The sequence below is a fragment of the Meles meles genome, chromosome 4 (assembly GCF_922984935.1).
Source record: "Meles meles chromosome 4, mMelMel3.1 paternal haplotype, whole genome shotgun sequence".
Taxonomy (NCBI): domain Eukaryota; kingdom Metazoa; phylum Chordata; class Mammalia; order Carnivora; family Mustelidae; genus Meles; species Meles meles.
Window position 1 is genome coordinate 160100069 of NC_060069.1, and position 19640 is coordinate 160119708.

A 19640-nucleotide genomic window follows, 5' to 3' on the forward strand; every position below is an offset into this window, starting at 1 on the left:
CAGACAGTACTCCTAGAGAAACAACAAAACAAACAAACAAACCAAGGCAGTAAGCTTTTTGATATTTGTCTTAGCAATATATATATTTTTTGGACCAGTTTCCTCATACAAGGAAGAAAAAAGTTGAAATAAACAAATGGGACACCAGTGAACTAAAAAGTTTTGCATAGTCAAATAACCATTAACAAAATGAAAAGGCAACTCATTCAATGGGAGAGGATCTTTGCAAATCAAACATCTGGTAAGTGTTAATATCCAAGATACATAATGAACTCACACAACTTAGTATCAGAACAACAATAAACACCAAAAAATAATCTGATTAAGATTGGGCAAAGGACTGGCAGAGACATTTTTCCAAAGACATGCAGATGACCAACAGGTACACAAAAAGATGCTCAATATCACTAATCATCAGGGAAATAAGGTATCACTTCACACTGCTCATATTTGCTATTATTAAAAAAAAACAAGAAATAACAAGTGTTGGCAAAGATATAGAGAAAAGGGAAAACTCACATACTGTTGGTGGGAATGGAAAGTGGTGCAGCCACTATGGAGAACAGTATGGAGGTTCCTCAAAAATTTTAAAATAGAACTACCATACAATCCAGTACTTCTACTTCTGGGTATTTAATATGAAACAAAAACACCAACTCAAAGAGATATATGCACCCCCATTACCTGCAGTGTTATTTACAATAACCAAGATATGGAAGCAACTTAAGGGTCTATAGATAAGTGGATAAAGACTATATGGGATGGTTGTGTGTGTGTGTGTGTGTGTGTGTGTGTGTGTGTGTGTGTATAAAGTAGATTATTACTCAGACATAAGAAGATGAAATTTTGTTACTTGTGACAACATTGATGGACCTAGATGGTGTTATGCTAAATGAAATAAGTCAAAGAAAGACAGACACCATATGACTTCAGTTACATGTGGAATCTAAAAAACAGAACAAATGTTCAAACAAAACAAAACAAGAATAGACTTACAGAGAACAAACTGTTGGTTACCAGAGCAGGGAGGTGAACTAGGTGAAGAGGATTAAGAGGTACACAATTTCAATAATATTGTAAAATGTTGTCTGATGATGAATGGTAACAACATTTACCAGGGGGATCACTTTTTAATGTATGAAAGTATCAAATCACTATGATGTACACCTGGAAGGGATAGGATATGTATGTCATAGTTATACCTTAACTTTAGAAAAATCTAATTTATTTACTGATCATGGTTACCACTGTCACTTTCTTCTTCTCTTCAAGTAGAGCCAAAATTCCATCAGGTGTCTTTTGTCTTCTGATTGTAGGACTTCCTTTAAGATTTTTACTAGTGCAGCTCTGCAGCTGGTAAGTTCTTTCAGCTTTTGTGTGCTCGAAAAAACCTTTATTTTCGAAAAAAAATATTCTACTGGATATAGATCTAGATTTCTAGATTTACAAATTCCATTTCCTTTCAGTACTTTAAAGATGTTGCTTCTCTGTTTTCTGACATTGATTCTGAAGGGAAATCTGCTGTCATCCTTGTTTTTGTTCCTCTCTGTGCAGCGTATCTTTTTCCTCTGGTTGTTTTTCATGTTCTGTCTTTAGACTGCTCCTGAGAAATTTGATTATGATGTGCCTTGGTGTACTTTCTTTCATGTATCTTTTTTTTTAAAGATTTTATTTATTTATTTGACAGACAGAGACCACAAGTAGACAGAGAGGCAGGCAGAGAGAGAGAGAGGGAAGCAGGCTCCCTGCTGAGCAGAGAGCCCGATGTGGGACTCGATCCCAGGACCCTGAGATCATGACCTGAGCCGAAGGCAGCGGCTTAACCCACTGAGCCACCCAGGCGCCCTTCTTCATGTATCTTGTGCTTGGGAGTTGTAGACCTCCTTGGAGCTGTGAGTTTATAGTGTCCATCAAATTTGAAAAATTTCAACCAGTATTTCAACTGTGTATTTATTCTGTTTGTTTGTTTCACCATCCATTCCTCTGGGAACTCTATTTGTGTATCAAGCTACTTGACATATTTTTTTCCAATTTTCTTTGGAACAGATTTTATTTTTTAGGGCCACCTTAGGTTTACAGAAAACTTTTGCAGAAAGTATCAGAGTGTTCCCCAAAGGGATACACTCCTTTTACCCACCCAGGCAGTCTCTCTCGTTATTAGCATGTTCCTTAGTGTTATGTCTTGCTTACAACTAAGAAGCCAGTATTTATATATTATTATGAAGTAAAGCTTGCAGTTTACCCGGAGGTTCCTTCCATGCTGTACAGCTTTATGAAGAGTGTTCTGTATACAACATTAAGGTATCCTTCAGAAGTTCCACTGCTTAAAAATGTCCTGTGATCCATGCATTCATCCTTCCTCTCCTCCCCCGCAGTCCCTGGAAACCACTGATCTGTTTATTGTCTCTGTATAGTTGTGCTCTTTCCAGAAGGTCATAGAGTTGTATTCATACAGTTTATAGCCCTTCAAGGTTGGCTTCTTTCACTTAGTGATATGCATTGATGGTTCCTCCATGTCTCTTTTCCAAGGTTGAGTAGCTTGTTTCTTTACATGGCCAAATAACACTCCATTGTATGGATATACCATAATTCATTTATTATTAAAGAAAAAATTTATTCTGATGCTTGTTATAATGTAAAGGAAGACTTTATTCAAGACTATTGCAAATGGAACTCATGACTATTCCAACAGGGGGGAGAAATTTTTCTCAACTCCAAATACAGCAAGGACAAGTGGGGATTCTAGCCAAAGGGCAGAGTGAGGGGATCAGTCAATAGAAGATTACCCAGAAGGGCATAAATGCTAAAGGCAGGAATGACTCACATATCAAAGTAAGATGAAGAACTTGATCAGACATCGGAGTGGCCAGATGTCAAAGAGAGGGGTTGACTGAGTAGGAGTCTTACTAGAACTGGTCTGGGGAAGGACAAAGACTAGCCCAGAAGAGGGATCACAGGAGCCTGACTAAGGTTTCAGCAAGGAGAGAGTCTTTGTTATTACCCACTCTCATACTAAAGGACCACTTTGTTGCTTCCACATTTTTACAATTACATATACAGCTGCTTAAAAATTCACATATAGGTTTTTGTGGCCTCCATCTGGGGGTGCACTGGGGCAGTCAAAGTGATCACCTGCTTCTTCCAGCCCCTCATGGATCATTTTCTCTATTGCCTGATGGCCAGTCTTGATAACAGTTGCTCTGTATGTCTTGTAGGCTTGTTGTTTCAGAGAAAAGGGTAAATTCAGCCCCTGCCACTCAACCTTGGCCATGAGCAGAAATCCCAGTCAGATGCTATTAACCACAGTAAATGAAAGAGAAAACAATCCTTAGAATTTTTTTTTTTTTTTTTTTTTTTTGCTTGCCCAAGGTCATACTGTTGATTACTATTTGCTGGGGGCCAGGACCTGGCCAGGGGTGGTTCTGCTTCAAGTGGGCCATCTGCATTCCAGTCCTTAGAACAGAAAGGGGAAGAGGGTACTTGACATGAGCGTGCAAGGTGACCTAGCCTTGTTGATTCATGAGACATGACAGATGAAAAATCCCACTCTTGCTGACACACAGACCTAAGTCTAGGTTACTGAAAACTGAAGAATGTGAATTTCCTGTACTGCCAAAGGAAAGGTAATGAGGCCATTTTACCTAATGGATTATTCCAGGAAAATCCCAACATCAATCAAGGGGGACCCTGAGACACTCAGGAAGAGCTGATGCTACCCCATACCCCAGGACCCCATGAGCCAGTCCTCCTCCTGCTCAGATCTGCACTCCAGCCATCACTGGTTAGCATAGTCCAGGCACCCCCTACCTCAACCACTCAGTTCTATACTAGTATCTACATGAAAAGGGTGAAACCAGATTTTCAAGCATCCAATCAAAAATCTATAAGATTATTAAAGTCATAATGTCTTCACAACAAGAAGTAAAATTAAATGAGAAGACGTGACTGTCCATCTTGTAAATTCTCATGGATGTAGCAATCCTGTGTTTGTTAGACATGCACTAGGTAGGGTTTGGGGTCAGGAAAACCAGAACATTGATGAGAAGAACATATTCACGTGTAAGTGGAAGGTGGCACAGCCACCAGACGAGATGATGTCATCTCCACCCCTTAAAACAAGCAATGTCATGCAAAAGCATTCAATTCCATGACAAATCTCCAAAATGGCAGTTAAACAGGAGTAGAGTTGAATTCCTTTATTTGACAGGAAACCCAAGAAAGAAATAGCGGATTAACATGTACAAGCATAGCTGTTTGAAGTTTCAGGTTTTTCTGTAAGTGACTCTTTGTAGATTATAAACATGATTCTATGACACATCATTAACATTTCCAGCCTGCCAAGTCAAAGGCACTCACTCTTTCTGTTTGTCAGGTGTAGAGGCCTCTGTACAAATTTCATTTGCTTTATTTTAGTTATTTGGGGTATCGACTTTTCATAGCTCTTGATTAAAGCCGATCTTTCTCTTTCTTTCCTAAGTGTGTTCTTGCTCTGGTGCTGGAATTCATGAACGTGTCACAGAGATCAAAATAGAGTTGGGAAAGTGACTAGCTAGCAGAATGAACCGTACTCTAATGTCTGATTGCTTGCGTCAAAGAGATCATATGCAGGAATTCAGAAACATTTCATAATTTGCTCGTGTGGTGAAGTCTTCAAGCAACACCTACTTGCTGCAGAAATTATTACAAAGATCCCCCAGCTGCTGGTGCATAAGACAACAATCAAAGTCACATTCTCTTTGCCCTGACATTGTATTGTGTCAGTCTACCGTAGCACTTACAAGGTGAAAAGTAAAAAAATTTAAAACGCTGTTTGCTAACTGGAGTCTAGCTGTGAGCTTGTTTTTCAGGGCTTTGTTAAATCTGTAAAATGACACAGTATGTCCCATATGTATACCTTCTTTATGTCTATGAATCTCAGACTGTGTTCCTGAGTTGAAATATAAGAATGTAATTTTTAAGATATATAATATGTCATTATAAAAGGGACACAACCAACTCAGGATTTTCTCTTTGGCAACATCCTAGCAACATGAGACACAGTCAAAAATGTTATAATATGTTAAAATGATCCTTTTTTTTACTTCACAAGAAAGACAAGAATATTTGACTGATTCTGTTTCAGTTACATCACACTTTCATGCCAGGGTCTTATTCCACTTGAACTGTGTGTCCTCCTTCCTTCCCTTCTCCTCCCCACTCCCCCACTGCCAGCCTCTAGGATGGGTTACAAGAGTGGGGTGGGGGAGGAACAGGAAGCAAACACACTGGGTTTGAGACACTGGAAGTCTGAGTTACAGTATTGATCAGTCAAAATACAGGGACACCTGGGTGGCTCAGTTGGTTAAGTGTCTGCCTTCAGCTCAGGTCATGATCTCAGAGTCCTGGGATTCAGCCCCACATTGGGCTCCCTGCTCATCAAAGAGTCTGCTTCTCCCTCTGCCCCTCCCCTGCACTTGTACTCTCTCTCCCTGACAAATAAATAAATAAAATCTTTTTTTTTAATCAAAACACAATACATTTGGGCTACAGTTAAATCTTACCCACTTGCTATCACTCATTTCATGTCTTAGCTCCAGCAACACAAGGCATTTTGAAACCCAGTGAAGAGATCCTCGAACGTCTCAAAGAATTCCCCAGCAGTGTCAGAATGAACTGACCATAGGGTTTTCACTGGTTCTCAGCTGATGGCACTTTGCCATGTGTCACTGCCCACCCCATACCCCACCCCCATCCAGACCCAACCCCAGCCCCAAGCAGGCATAGAGGGAACAAAGCAGAGGAACCATACTCACCAGCCTTGATGTGGACATCCTGACTTCTAATTTTCCCTGAAGGATTTTCAGCTGTGCAATAATAAGTATTGTCATGGATTAAGGTACTAAAGCTTGAAGGAGGGAAGGGAAAAATTTGGAGAGTGCCGTTGGGGTGGACGTGGCGGATCCCGGGGACATCGTAGATCTCCTCGCCCGTCGCTAGGTACCATCTGAGAGACACAGGAGGGACGCCTGCGGCGGGGCAGGGCACCAGAGTCCCCGTGGTGCTCGCAAACACTACCTCTTGCAGAGATGCATTGACAAAGTAGAGGCTGGAGTGAAGGTCCTCACTGAAAACTACGAGAAAACAACACAAGAATCAGTCAGTACGGCTCCTGTTCCGAATGCAGCCTTCTGTCACTCTGGCTCCACAAGGTTGTTTTGAGAAACAATCACCAGTCTTGACTAAAATGAAATAATTCAAAATTGCTCAACTACTATGGGCAGAGAAGCTGGCATTAAAGAATCAGCTACTATCCTCACTTCGTACCTTGTACACCAATTGATAAGTTATCCCCGACCTTAACTTGCGATGGATTACTTACCAGCCTGTTCCCCACACCCCCTTCTGCCTCCACAGTACTGACCATGACTGGGATTTAGGTTGTGTATTTTGTATTCATCTATTGGTTTTCTCCCCCTCTACAGCCTGAGTTCCTGGAGAAAAATGTCATGATTTGTTCATGCTCTAACCTAGAGCCCAGAGCCCAACACCCGGTCAGTGCAGGGTAAACAGAAGTTAAAGGAACCAATGACTAGGTCCACTTGCTAGGACTAACTGGCTCTGTTTGGGAGGTACACTGAGGGATATTCTGGAATGAAATTAGCCACAATTTTGAAAAATTGAATCTGTGTTTGTAGGTAAAACATTTTAAAAAGCACAATCAGTTTTCTAAAAACAGTACCCAATCAATGATGCATATTTTTTTTTATTATTGAAAAGGTACAGCAATAATACAGAGAACTCTGATGGAAATATTACTCAATTCCACTAGCCTATGACAGTTTCTGTTCTGATTTTTATACTTCCTCTCCTGGTCCACCGGCCTACATGCTGTACCTACATGATTATTTTATGTAATAATGTGTACACGCAAAATATGCAATTGTTATAGGCTGTGCTTCTTTCTCCTAACATTATCTCATATACCAAATTCCATATTTCTATACAGACCTTGCAATTAAATAGTGGATCCACATTTTCCCTGATGATTTTCTAGACTATTCTCCTGATCTTAGTTATTTTTTATTTTATTCTTTAAATTTTTTAAATTTCTTTTCAGTGTTCCAGAATTCATTGTTTATGCACCACACCCAGTGTTCCATGCAATACATGCCCTCCACAATACCCATCACCAGGTTCACCCAACCACCCACCCCCTTCCCCTCCAAAACCCTCAGTTAGTGATCTTAGTTATTTAAATTGTTTCTGTTTTAATTGCTATCAATAAAATATATACAAACCAGTTCAGACATATTTGGCTTTTTAATTCATTGACTGAGTGCCCATGTTGCACTCAGTAATAAACAGTCATGGAGGGTCATTTATGTGAACAAAGGGTACAACTTCTAGAATCCAAAAATTAACCCGAAGATTTTAAAATGCCATGAAGACCTACTTCTCAGATGTTAGCACCTACATATGACTTCCTAAAAACAAATCCTCATCACATAGTCCTAGAGAGAAAAGAAGACCTCAATACTTGGAATTAGCCTCATTGGGCAGAGATGAGAATATTAGGGAGAACCTGTACCATCCCAGGCCATGTTATGAAACTCCAGCTGTTGTTCTAGTCTTGTGAACTCAGATCTCCCGGAGGAGTACAGGCTCCTGTTGGCAGAAGAAGATGTGCCTATTTAGAAGGGTTGTCACTTGACCAAGGATTAAGGTCTAGGAGGTTGCAGATACAGGATTCAGTTTTTCTGATGAAGCTTGAACCTCATTATACAGTTGCCTTTACCCTATAAAGCCAATTCCCGGGGAAGCTCTGTTTATGTGATTCAGCATCCCCTAGCCAGTGCCCATGAACGTCCACCCACCTCCTCTTCCGTCTCTCTCTCTTGGAAGCACCCACCAGTTTGCTCACCAGGGCCAGCACTGACTATCTCTGAGCTGGCAAACAGAGGGGACGCCATGGGTCAAAAGATGGCGAAGAAAAATCCACTTTGTAAGTGATAGGTTTACTCAAAAAAAGACAGGCAGAGGTGTTCATCCAGTAGTAACGGTTCGATGACTTTTTCTGCCAACCATAACCAAAGACTTTAGCAATGCTCCATAAATCAGAATATGAAAATTATTGCTAACTAAGAAATTGGCTCAGATCGGAAGCACAGTTAATAGTAAAACATTACAGCTTTCAACTAAAATAAGAACGCTGATAGTGGCACGGTGATTTTACATTTGAGCTTTCTAGGAAACTGACATCACCCCAAACACATTGTTAGGAGTGAGGTAACTGTCACTCTTCGAGACTAATTAATTCCACCCAGATCCTTTTTTGTTCCCTCCCCACATGACTCTTCTGGCAACTGGATTTGGGTAATTCGAACTAAATAAAATTGAGTCATATTTGAATTCGTTCTCTTGTCTCATAAAAGTAGCCTTGTTAAGAATAGCAAGTCTTTGAAAACGTGAATGTATATAAGGAATATTTCATACATAAATGTGAAATTATTTAAATGACTGTAAGAAAAATGCAAAATAAATGTTTAATCCTAGTAGTTAAGAAGATAAGTGACCCACAGGGGATTACTGTCACTTCTCCTTACATTTTTTAAAGGTATTTCACATTAGTCTTTCTACTTCACACCACTGGGTTTAATAACGTAACATAAACTCATTCTCTAAGAGACACATCATATGGCCACAGGCAAGAGAAAGCCCAAACTACATTCCAGCAGCTTCTGTTCTTCCGTCTAAGGGGCCATCCATCTGCTTAAATAATAGTACTTCATTTTATGGCATGCTGCATGCACTTTAAACACAGCAACACCTGCTCCCTCCAGTAAGGGCACGGGCAATCTCACTGTGAATTACGTGTGTGTGAAATTTCCCTGAAACTAACTGCAGTTTAATAACAGAAAGCTAAACAAAACATTCGGCATAGTCTTGCCACACAACGTAGCATATAAAATCCTGGGGTGTGGACACTAAGGACGCTGATGAAAGGGGCTTTGGAGAATTGTTCTTTCATCGGTAGATTTCTGCATGGTTTATATTGTTATAACAGATGGTATAAGCAGGGCTCCCGTGAAAACATAAAGAAGAATGTTACACTAGAAAATAGAATGTCTATATTGCTTGCTTTATTTTTTTTAAAGATTTTATTTATTTATTTGACAGAGAGAGATCACAAGTAGATAGAGAGGCAGGCAGAGAGAGAGAGAGGGAAGTAGGCTCCCTGCTGAGCAGAGAGCCCAATGCGGGACTCGATCCCGGGACCCCAAGATCATGACCTGAGCTGAAGGCAGCGGCTTAACCCACTGAGCCACCCAGGTGCCCCTATATTGCTTGCTTTAAATTCCAGATCGATCTGGCCAGGTGAAGAGACATGAAAAAAATGTTAGAGAATGCAATGACATGATACCTCCTACGTGTGAGAGTATTAGTAGAGAACCTGCCCTATACCAGTCTTCAGGCAAGGCCCCAGGAATGAAAATTCACATGAGTCTTGGTACTGATCTCAAGGAATTTTTGGTCTAGAGGGTGCCACAGTCAGTAAAGAGATCAATGATAATTCTTCCCTGAGTGTTGTCGCAGAATTATTCACAAAATTCTACAGGAGCAGAAAGGAGAGAGACTACCCCAGCCTGGGGAGGATGAGGGGAACTCTCCAGAGAGAAGAGGAAAGGAGATGCTAGGCAGAAGGCCTATAAATGTTAGGACACGGAGTCGTCACAGACAGGAGAGAAGCAAGAAGATACCGGGTAACAGGAACTTCATGGCGGAACTAAGGGTGATGCATAATTTAAGAGAGAGCTTGAGGTTCTTTATATTCACTTATTCTGATACACTTGCTCATCACCTGCTATTGACCTGGCGCTGTGCTAAGGGCTCAGGACACAAGAACAACCAAGACTCGGAGGGTGATCTCGGGAAGCTTCCATTTCAGATGCTTATTTATAAAGTTTGATTATGAGTGGTATCAGATCTCATGCTAAAAAGCATGAGCTAAATTCTGCAGGCAACAGGAAGTCCCATCCATAAGTATATACCCAAGAGAAATGAGTACACATGTCCATGAAAATGCCTGTACACAGTGTTTAAAGCAGCATCATTGACAATGGTCAGATGTGCGAACAACTGCAGTGTCCATCAACTGAAGAACTGATCAACAAAATCTGGTGTGTCCCATGAGTGAAGTTGTATTCAGCAGCAATGAGAAATGAAATCCTGATGCATGATACAGACACAGCTGACCCTTGATAACATCGTGCTAAGTGAAAAAATGCCAATCACAAAAGGCCACACACTCTACAATTATGTAAATTTACATGAAATGTCCAGAAGAGACAACTCTGTAGGAACAGAAAGGAATGGTTTCCTTAGAGCTGTGGGTGAGGGTGAGGGGGTTATAGGGTGGTGGTTAAGGGATGCAGATTTTCTTCCTGAGATGATTAAAATGGTCTAAACCTGACCATGGTGAATATTGTACAGATACATAAATGTACGAAAAACCACTGAATTGTACAAATGGGTAAATTTTATTGTATGTAAATGATATTTCAGTAAAGCTGTTTAAAAAAATAGAGAATCAGTGAAAGTTTTGATGCAGGAAAAATTGACACTTTCCCAAATTGTAGTTTAAAGAAGTAAACAATGGATTTACAAGGAGTGGAGACTAGAGACAGGAAGTCCGATAAGGCTGCTATGGGCATGACTACTAATTGCCTGGTCATTGACAAAGGGAAGAGAAAGCCTAACTATATGAATGTGTCTGATGTGATCCTGCTAGAATGTGTGGGCAGGGCCTTGGAAAGAATGAGACTGAGGAAGAGGAAAAGTCATTATTGTCAAATTCAATAGTTTTCATGCCTGGCTGCATCATTGCTATGTGAACGAAAATAGAGAACATACAAGGCAGAACTAGAAAGGCAGAGAAAACAATAGTGTCAGATTCACTAAGGTTAAGAGGGCACTGACTTTGGGGCATCCACTAGTGAGGTGGGAAAAGGGGTCTAAGACCCCAGAGAGAGATGTCATAATCAGGGAATCTGAAGCCTGCCATTCAGTAAGATGTACCAAGGAGAGTGTAAAAAACAAGAAGAGACAAAAACCAGAGATGGGGTAGGTCAGAGACTGGATGTAATAGGTGAGGGGATTAAGAGTACAATTATCATGATGATCACTGAGTAACATATGGAAATGTTGGATCACTATATTGTATATCTGAAACTAATATAACATTGTACATTACGCTGAAATTAAAATTTGAAAAATAAAATCAAAGTTAAAAAGAAAACAGAAATGGGGGAATGCTTGGGTGGCTCAGTTAAGTGTCTGGCTTTGACTCAGGTCATGATCCCAGAGTCCTGGGAGTGAGCCCCACATTGGGCTGCCCACTAAGCAGGGAGTCTCCTTCTCCCGTTTCCTCTGCCCTTCCCTGCTGCTTATGCTTGCACTCGCTCTCTCTCTACCTCTCTCTCAAATAAATAAATAAAAATCTTAAAAAAAAGAGATGCATCTTCAGGGATACTTAATATATAAAAGATGAGCAAAGGAAGGAGCAAGATGGCAGAGGAGTAGGAGACTGAGATACCATCAGGTCCCAGGAGGTCCACTAGATAGTTATCAAACCATTCTGAACACTTACAAACTCAACAGGAGGTAGAAGAGTAGAAGAGTAGCAATTCTAGGAACAGAAAATCGACCACTTTCTGGAAGATAAGATGTGTGGAGAAGTGAATCTGAGTCAAAATATGGGAATAGAGATCGTGGGGCAAGGGGCCAGCTCCCAGAAAGTGATAGAGCAGTGGAGCACAGAATCAGAACTTTTAGAAGTCTGCTCAACTGAGCAAAATTTCTCCAGAGACTAAGTGGGGTGGAACACTTATAGGGACAGTGTGGTCTCAGGACCCTCAGGGACACAAAAAGACTAGGGGTGCCTGAGTGTGGCAGAGCCTCTAGGTATTGGAGTGGGGACGTTGGCTACAGAGACAGAGTTAGAGCTGAGGAGTGAACTCTCAGCTTGGGGATACCTTAAACCATGATCCGAGGCACAGTCCCCGAGCAGGGATTCCACAAGTGGCAGATCTGTGGAGACCCACTCTTTCCTACTCTGGGAGGAGCAGTGTGGGAGCATGCTGCAGGAATCTGCTGGGTTTGGAGACTCCAAACAGGGCTGTGCACCAGAGATAGAAACACTCGATCACAGGCTGGGTGAGCTTCAAGTGCAACCACCAGGGAGATGGGAGGGATTGACTGCTTTTCTCTGAGGGCACACTGAGGAGTGGGGCTCAGAGCTCTCAGCTCCACTGGCCAGAGACTGGGGGGGGGGAGGAACATTTTCATTCCCATCCTTCAGAGCTCTACAGAAAGTGTTCAGGGAACAAAAGATCCCGAGGGCGAACCCGAGCAGATTACTTAGCCTGGCCCCTAGCAAGGATGGTGCAATTCCGCCTCAGGCAAAGACATTTGAGAATCACAGCAACAGGCATCTCCCCCAGAAGATCATCAAGAACATCCAGCCAAGACCAAGCTCATTCATCAATGAGAACTGTGGAACTCCAGAGCTAAGGGAAATGCATCATATAGAATTCATGGCTATTTTCCCATGTTTCTTTAGTCTTTCAAAGTTAAAATTTTTTTAATTTTATTTTTTTCTTATTCTATTTTTAAAAAATGTTTCCTCTTTCCTATCTTAATGTTTTTTAACCATTTTATCTTATCAATGCATTTTTTAAAGTATTTTAAAAATTTTCATTGTTAAAGTAATATTTTATCCCTTTATTGTACTTAACCTTTTTTTCTTTAAAATTTTGGGATACAATTTCTCCTAATAGATCGAAATATACCCTAAATCTAGTGCATATCCTTGTTCTAAACTCCAGCCTGCTCACGTCTTTCCTCTTTTTTTCTTTTTTTTCCAACAAACTTCTTATCCTATCAATTACCTTTTTTTAGAATTTTTAAATTTTCATCTTCACATTCATATTCCATCCCTTCGTCATGTTTACCTATATATATATATATTTTTCTTTCTTTCTTTAAAATTTTGGGAGTTAGTTTCTTCTAACAGACCAAAATATACCCCAAATCAAGTGTGTAGCTCTGTTCTATTCACCAGTCTAATACATAATTTTTTTTTTTTTAGTCTCCCCTGTTTTGAGTCTCTTCTCATTTGGTTAGTGTATGATTTTCTGGGGTCGTTGCCATCTTTTTAGTATTTTCTTCTCTTATTAATCTAGTCTTACCTGGATAAAATGACAAGGCAGAAAAACTCACCACAAAAATAATAATAAAAAAAATAAAACAAAACTAAGAGTACTAATGACTAAGAACCTAATCAATACAGACATTAGTAATATGTCAGAACTAGAATTCAGAATGACAATTCTCAAGGTGCTAGCTGGGTTCAAAAAAAAAGGGGGGGAATATCAGAGAATCCCTTTCTGGAGAAATAAAATCCCTTTCTTGAAAAATAACTAAAAGAACTAAAATCTAACCAAGTTGAAATTTTTAAAAAGCTATTAATGAGGTGCAATAAAAAATGGAAGCATTTACTGCTAGGAGAAATGAGGCAGAAGAGAGAATTAGTGATATGGAAGACCAAATGACAGAGAATAAAGAAGCTGAGAAAAAGAGATAAACAGCTACTGGAACACAAGGGAAGAATTCAAGAGATAAGTGATACCATAAGATGAAACAATATTAGAATAAAAGAGATCCCAGAAGAAGAATAAGAAAGAGAGGGAGCAGAAGGCATATTGGAGCAAATTATAGCAGAGAATTTCCCTAATTTGGTGAAGGGAATGAACATTAAAATCCAGGAGGCACAGAGAACTCCCCTCAAAATCAATAAAAATAGGTCCACACCACATCATCTAATAGTAAAACTTGTAAGTCTTGCTGACAAAGAGAAAATCCTGAAAGCAGCTTGGAACAAAAGGTCTGAAACATGCAATGGTAGAAATATTAGATTTGCATACCTACCCACAGAGACCTGGCAGTCAAGAAAGGACTGGCATGACATATTCAGAGCACTAAATGAGAAAAATATGCAGCCAAGAATACTATATCCAGCTAGGATGTCATTGAAAATAGAAGGAGGGAGGTTGAGGAACCAGGTGGTGGGTAATAGGGAGGGCACGTACTTCATGGAGCACTGGGTGTGATGCCAAAACAATGAACACTGTTATGCTGTAAATAAACAAATAAAAATTAAAAAAAAGAAAATAGAAGGAGAGATAAAAAGCTTCCAGAACACTCTGTTCCACTGGTCTATGTGTCTGTTTTTATGCCAGTATCATGCTTTCTTGGTGATCACAGCTTTGTAGTAAAGCTTGAAATCGGGTAACGTGATGCCACCAGTTTTGTTTTTGTTTTTCAACATTTCCTTAGCAATTCGGGGTCTCTTCTGGCTCCATACAAATTTTAGGATTATTTGCTCCAGCTCTTTGAAAAATACCGGTGGAATTTTGATCAGAATGGCATTAAAAGTATAGATTGCTCTAGGCAGTATAGACATTTTAACAATGTTTATTCTTCCAATCCAAGAGCATGGAACAGTCTTCCATCTTTTTGTGTCTTCTTCAGTTTCTTTCATGAGTGTTCTGTAGTTCATTGAGTACAGGTCCTTTACCTCTTTGGTTAGGTTTATTCCCAGGTATCTTATGGTTCTTTGTGTTATAGTAAATGGAATCGATTCTCTAATTTCCCTTTCTGTATTTTCATTGTTAGTGTATAAGAAAGCCACTGATTTCTGTACATTGACTTTCTATCCTGCCACGTTACTGAATTGCTGTATGAGTTCTAGTAGTTTGGGGGTGGAGTCTTTGGGGTTTTCCATATAAAGAATCATGTCATCTGCGAAGAGAGAGAGTTTGACTTCTTCCTTGCCAATTTGGATACCTTTTCTTTCTCTTTGTTGTCTGATTGCCATTGCTAGGACTTCTAATACTATGTTGAACAAGAGTGGTGAGAGTGTATGGACCCTCAACTCTATGGTGAAATAATCTTCGACAAAACAGGAAAAAAATATTCAATGGAAAAAAGACAGTCTCTTCAATAAATGGTGCTGGGAAAACTGGACAGCGATATGTAGAAGAATGAAACTTGACCATTCTCTTACACCATACACAAAGATAAACTCGAAATGGATAAAAGACCTCAATGTGAGACAGGAATCTATCAGAATCCTAGAGGAGAACATAGGCAGTAACTTCTTCTATATCAGCCACAGCAACTTCTTTCAAGATATGTCTCCAAAGGCCAAGGAAACAAAAGCAAAAATGAACTTTTGGGACTTCATCAAGATCAAAAGCTTCTGCACAGCAAAGGAAACAGTCAACAAAACAAAAAAGCAACCCACAGAAGGGGAGGGGATATTTGCAAATGACAGTACAGACAAAAGGTTGATATCCAGGACCTATAAAGAACTTCTCAAACTCAACATACACAAAACAGATAATCATATAAAAAAATGGGCAGAAGATATGAACAGACACTTCTCCAACGAAGACATATGAATGGCTATCAGACACATGAAAAAATGTTCATCATCACTAGCCATCAGGGAGATTCAAATTAAAACCACATTGAGATACCACCTAACACCAGTTAGAATGGCCAAAATTAGCAAGACAGGAAACAACGTGTGTTGGAGAGGATGTGGAGAAAGGGGAACCCTCTTCCACTGTTGGTGGGAATGCAAGTTAGTGCAGCCACTTTGGAGAACAGTGTGGAGATTCCTTAAGAAATTAAGAATAGAGCTTCCCTATGACCCTGCAATTGCACTGCTGGCTATTTACCCCAAAGATACAGATGTAGTGAAAAGAAGGGCCATCTGTACCCCAATGTTTATTGCAGCAATGGCAGCAACGGTTGCCAAACTGTGGAAAGAACCAAGATGCCCTTCAACGGATGAATGGATAAGGAAGATGTGGTCCATATACACAATGGAGTATTATGCCTCCATCAGAAAGGACGAATACCCAACTTTTGTAGCAACATGGACGGGACTGGAAGAAATTATGCTGAGCGAAATAAGTCAAGCAGAGAGTGTCAAGTATCATATGGTTTCACTTATTTGTGGAGCATAACAAATAACATGGAGGACATGGGGAGATGGAGAGGAGAGGGAGTTGAGGGAAACTGGAAGGGGAGAAGAACCATGAGAGACTATGGACTCTGAAAAACAACCAGAGGGTTTTGACGGGGCGGGGGGGTGGGTGAGAGGTTGAGGAACCAGGTGGTGGGTAATAGGGAGGGCACATACTGCATGGAGCACTGGGTGTGATGCCAAAACAATGAACACTGTTATGCTGTAAATAAACAAATAAAAAAAATTAAATTAAAAAAAACAAAAACAAAAAACAAAACAAAACAAAAAGCTTCCAGAACAAAAATTAAATGAAATTTGCAAACATCAAACCAGCCCTACGGGAAATCTTGAAGGAGGTTCTCAAAGCAAAGAGAGAACCTAAAAGTAACAGACCAGAAAGGAACAGAGACAATATACAGTAGTAGTCACCTTGCAGGCAATACAGTAGTACTAAATTCATATCTTTCAATAGTAAACCTGAATGTAAATAGGCTAAATGCCCCAATCAAAAGGCAGAGGGTATCAGAATGAATACAAAACAAGACCCATCGATATGCTGTCTACAAGAAACTCATTTTGTACCCCAAGACATCTCCAGATTTAAAGTGAGGGGGTGGAAAACAATTTAAAACCATGCTAATGGACATCAAAAGAAAACTGGGTTGGCAATTCTTAGATAAATTAGATTTTAAGCCAAAGACTATATTAAGAGATGAGGAAGAACACCATATCATGCTTAAAGGGTCTGTCCAACAAGAAGTTCTAAGAATTTTAAATATATATGCCCCTAACATGGGAGTAGCCGATTACATAAACCAATCAATAACAAAATCAAAGAAACACATCATCAATATTACAATAATACGGGGCGCCTGGGTGGCTCAGTGGGTTAAGCTGCTGCCTTCGGCTCAGGTCATGATCTTGGGGTCCTGGGATCAAGTCCCACATAGGGCTCTCTGCTCAGCAGGGAGCCTGCTTCCCTCTCTCTCTCTCTCTGCCTGCCTCTCTATCTACTTGTGATCTGTCTCTGTCAAATAAATGTTTTAAAAAAATATTACAATAATACAATAATAGTAGGGCACTTTAACACCCCCCTTACTGAAATGGACAGATCATCTAAGCAAAATATCAATAAAGAAATAAAGGCTTAAATTACACACTGGATCAGATGGACATCACAGATATATTTAGAACATCCCATCCCAAAACAACAGAAATCCAGTGCACATGGAACATTCTCCAAAATAGATCACATCCTAGGTCACAAATCAGGTCTTAACTGGTACCAAAAGATTGCAATCATTCCCTTCATATTTTCAGACCACAATGCTCTGAAACTAGAACTCAATCACAGAGGAAATTTGTAAAGAAGTCAAATACATAGAAGCTAAAGAGTGTCCTACTAAAGAATGAATGGGTCAACCAGGGAATTAAAAAAAATTAAAAAATCATGGGACAAAAGAAAATGAAAACACAAATGTTCAAAATCTTTGGGACACAAAAAAGCAGTCCTGAGAAGAAAGTATATAACAATACAATCCTTTCTCAAGAAACAAGAAAGGTCGTGGGGCGCCTGGGTGGCTCAGTGGGTTAAGCCTCTGCCTTTGGCTCAGGTCATGGCCTCAGGGTCCTGGGATCGAGCCCCACATCTGGCTCTCTGCTGAGCAGGGAGCCTGCTTCCCCCTCTCTCTCTCTGCCTGCCTCTCTGTCTACTTGTGATCTCTGTCTGTTAAATAAATAAAAAATATTTAAAAACAAAGAAAGAAAAAAGAAAGGTCTTACATACACAACCTAACCCTACACCGAAAGGAGTTGGAGAAAGAACAGCAAAGAAAATCTAAGCCCAGCAGGAGAAGAGAAATAATAAAAATCAGACCAAAAATCAATGACATAGAAACCAAAAGAACAGTAGAACAGATCAACAAAACTGGGAGCTGGTTCTTTGAAAGAAAATTAATAAGATTGATAAACCCCTGGCCAGACTGATCAAAAAGAAAAGAGAAAAGATCCAAATTGATAAAATCATGAATGAAAGAGGAGAGATCACAACCAACACCAAAGAAATGCAAATTATAAGAACATATTATGAGCAACTATACACCAGCAAATTTGACAATCTGGAAGAAATGGATGCATTCCTAGAAACATATTAACTACCAAAGCGGTACCAGGAAGAAATAGAAAACCTGGACAGACCCATAACCAGTAAGGAGATTGAAGCAGTCATCAAAAATCTCCCAAAAACAAGAGGCCAGGGCCAGATGGCTTCCCAGGGGAATTCTACCAAACATTTAAAGAATTAATGCCTATTCTTCTGAAACTGTTCCAAAAAATAGAAATGTAAGGAAAACTTCCAAACTCATTTTATGAGGCCAGTATTAATTTGATCCTAAAACCAGACAAAGACCCCATCAAAAAGGAGAATTACAGATTAATATCCTTGATGAACACAAAAGCAAAAATTCTCACTAAAATACTAACCAATAAGATCCAACAATATATTATAAGGATAATTCACCAGGACCAAGTGGGATTTGCTCCTGGGCTGCAAGGTTGGTTCAACATCTGCCAATCAATCACCGTGATACAATACATTAATAAAAGAAAGAACAAGAAGCACATGATACTCTCAATAGATGTTGAAAAAGCATTTGACAAAGTACAGCATCCTTTCTTAATCAAAATTCTTCACATACCTTAATATCATCAAAGCCATCTATGAAAAACCCACAGTGAATATCATTCTCAATGGGGAAAAACTGAGAGCTTTTCTGCTAAGGTCAGGAACATGGCAGAAATGTCCAATATCACCACTGTTGTTCAACATAGTACTAGACGTCCTAGCCTCAGCAATCAGGCAACAAAAAGAAATATACAAAACAAAATATACAAATATACAAAATATACAAAACAAAAATAAATGCATCTGAATCAGCAAAGAAGAAGTCAAACTATCACTCTTTGCAGATGATATGATACTTTATGTGGAAAACCCAAAAGACCCCACTCCCAAACTGCTAGAACTCATACAGGAATTCAGTAAAGTGTCAGGATATTAAATCAATGCACGGAAATCAGTTTCAATTCTAGACACCAACAGCAAGACAGAAGAAAGAGAAATTAAGGAGTTGATCTCATTTACAATTGCACCCAAAACCATAAGATACCTAGGAATAACCCTAACCAAAGAGGCAAAGAATCTGTACTCAGAAAACAAAAATAGTCATGAAAGAAATTGAAGAAGACACAAAGAAATCGAAAAACATTCCATGCTCATGGAATGGAAGAACAAATATTGTGAAAATGTCTATGCTACCTAAAGCAAACTATGCATTTAACATTATCCTTATCAAAATACCATCAACTTTTTTCAAAGAAATGGAACAAATAATCCTAGAATTCATATGGAACCAGAAAAGTCCCCAAATAGAGGAATGTTGAAAAAGAAAGCCAAAGTTAGTGGCATCACAATTCAAGACTTCAAGATCTATTACAAAGCTGTCATCATCAAGACGGTATGCTACTGGCACAAAAAAACAGACACATAGGTTAATGGAACAAAACA

The 19640-nt window shown here is 39.6% G+C and overlaps 1 protein-coding gene across 1 annotated transcript in view; it reads right to left on the reverse strand.

The window, feature by feature from the left end:
- Positions 1 to 19640, reverse strand: part of DSCAM (DS cell adhesion molecule) — an 818243-nt gene that overhangs the window by 662591 nt on the left and 136012 nt on the right. Inside the window, exon 2 of the mRNA XM_046001392.1 lies at positions 5793 to 6110. Within this exon, the coding sequence (XP_045857348.1) occupies positions 5793 to 6110 (318 nt within the window). The remainder of the gene's footprint in view (positions 1 to 5792; positions 6111 to 19640) is intronic.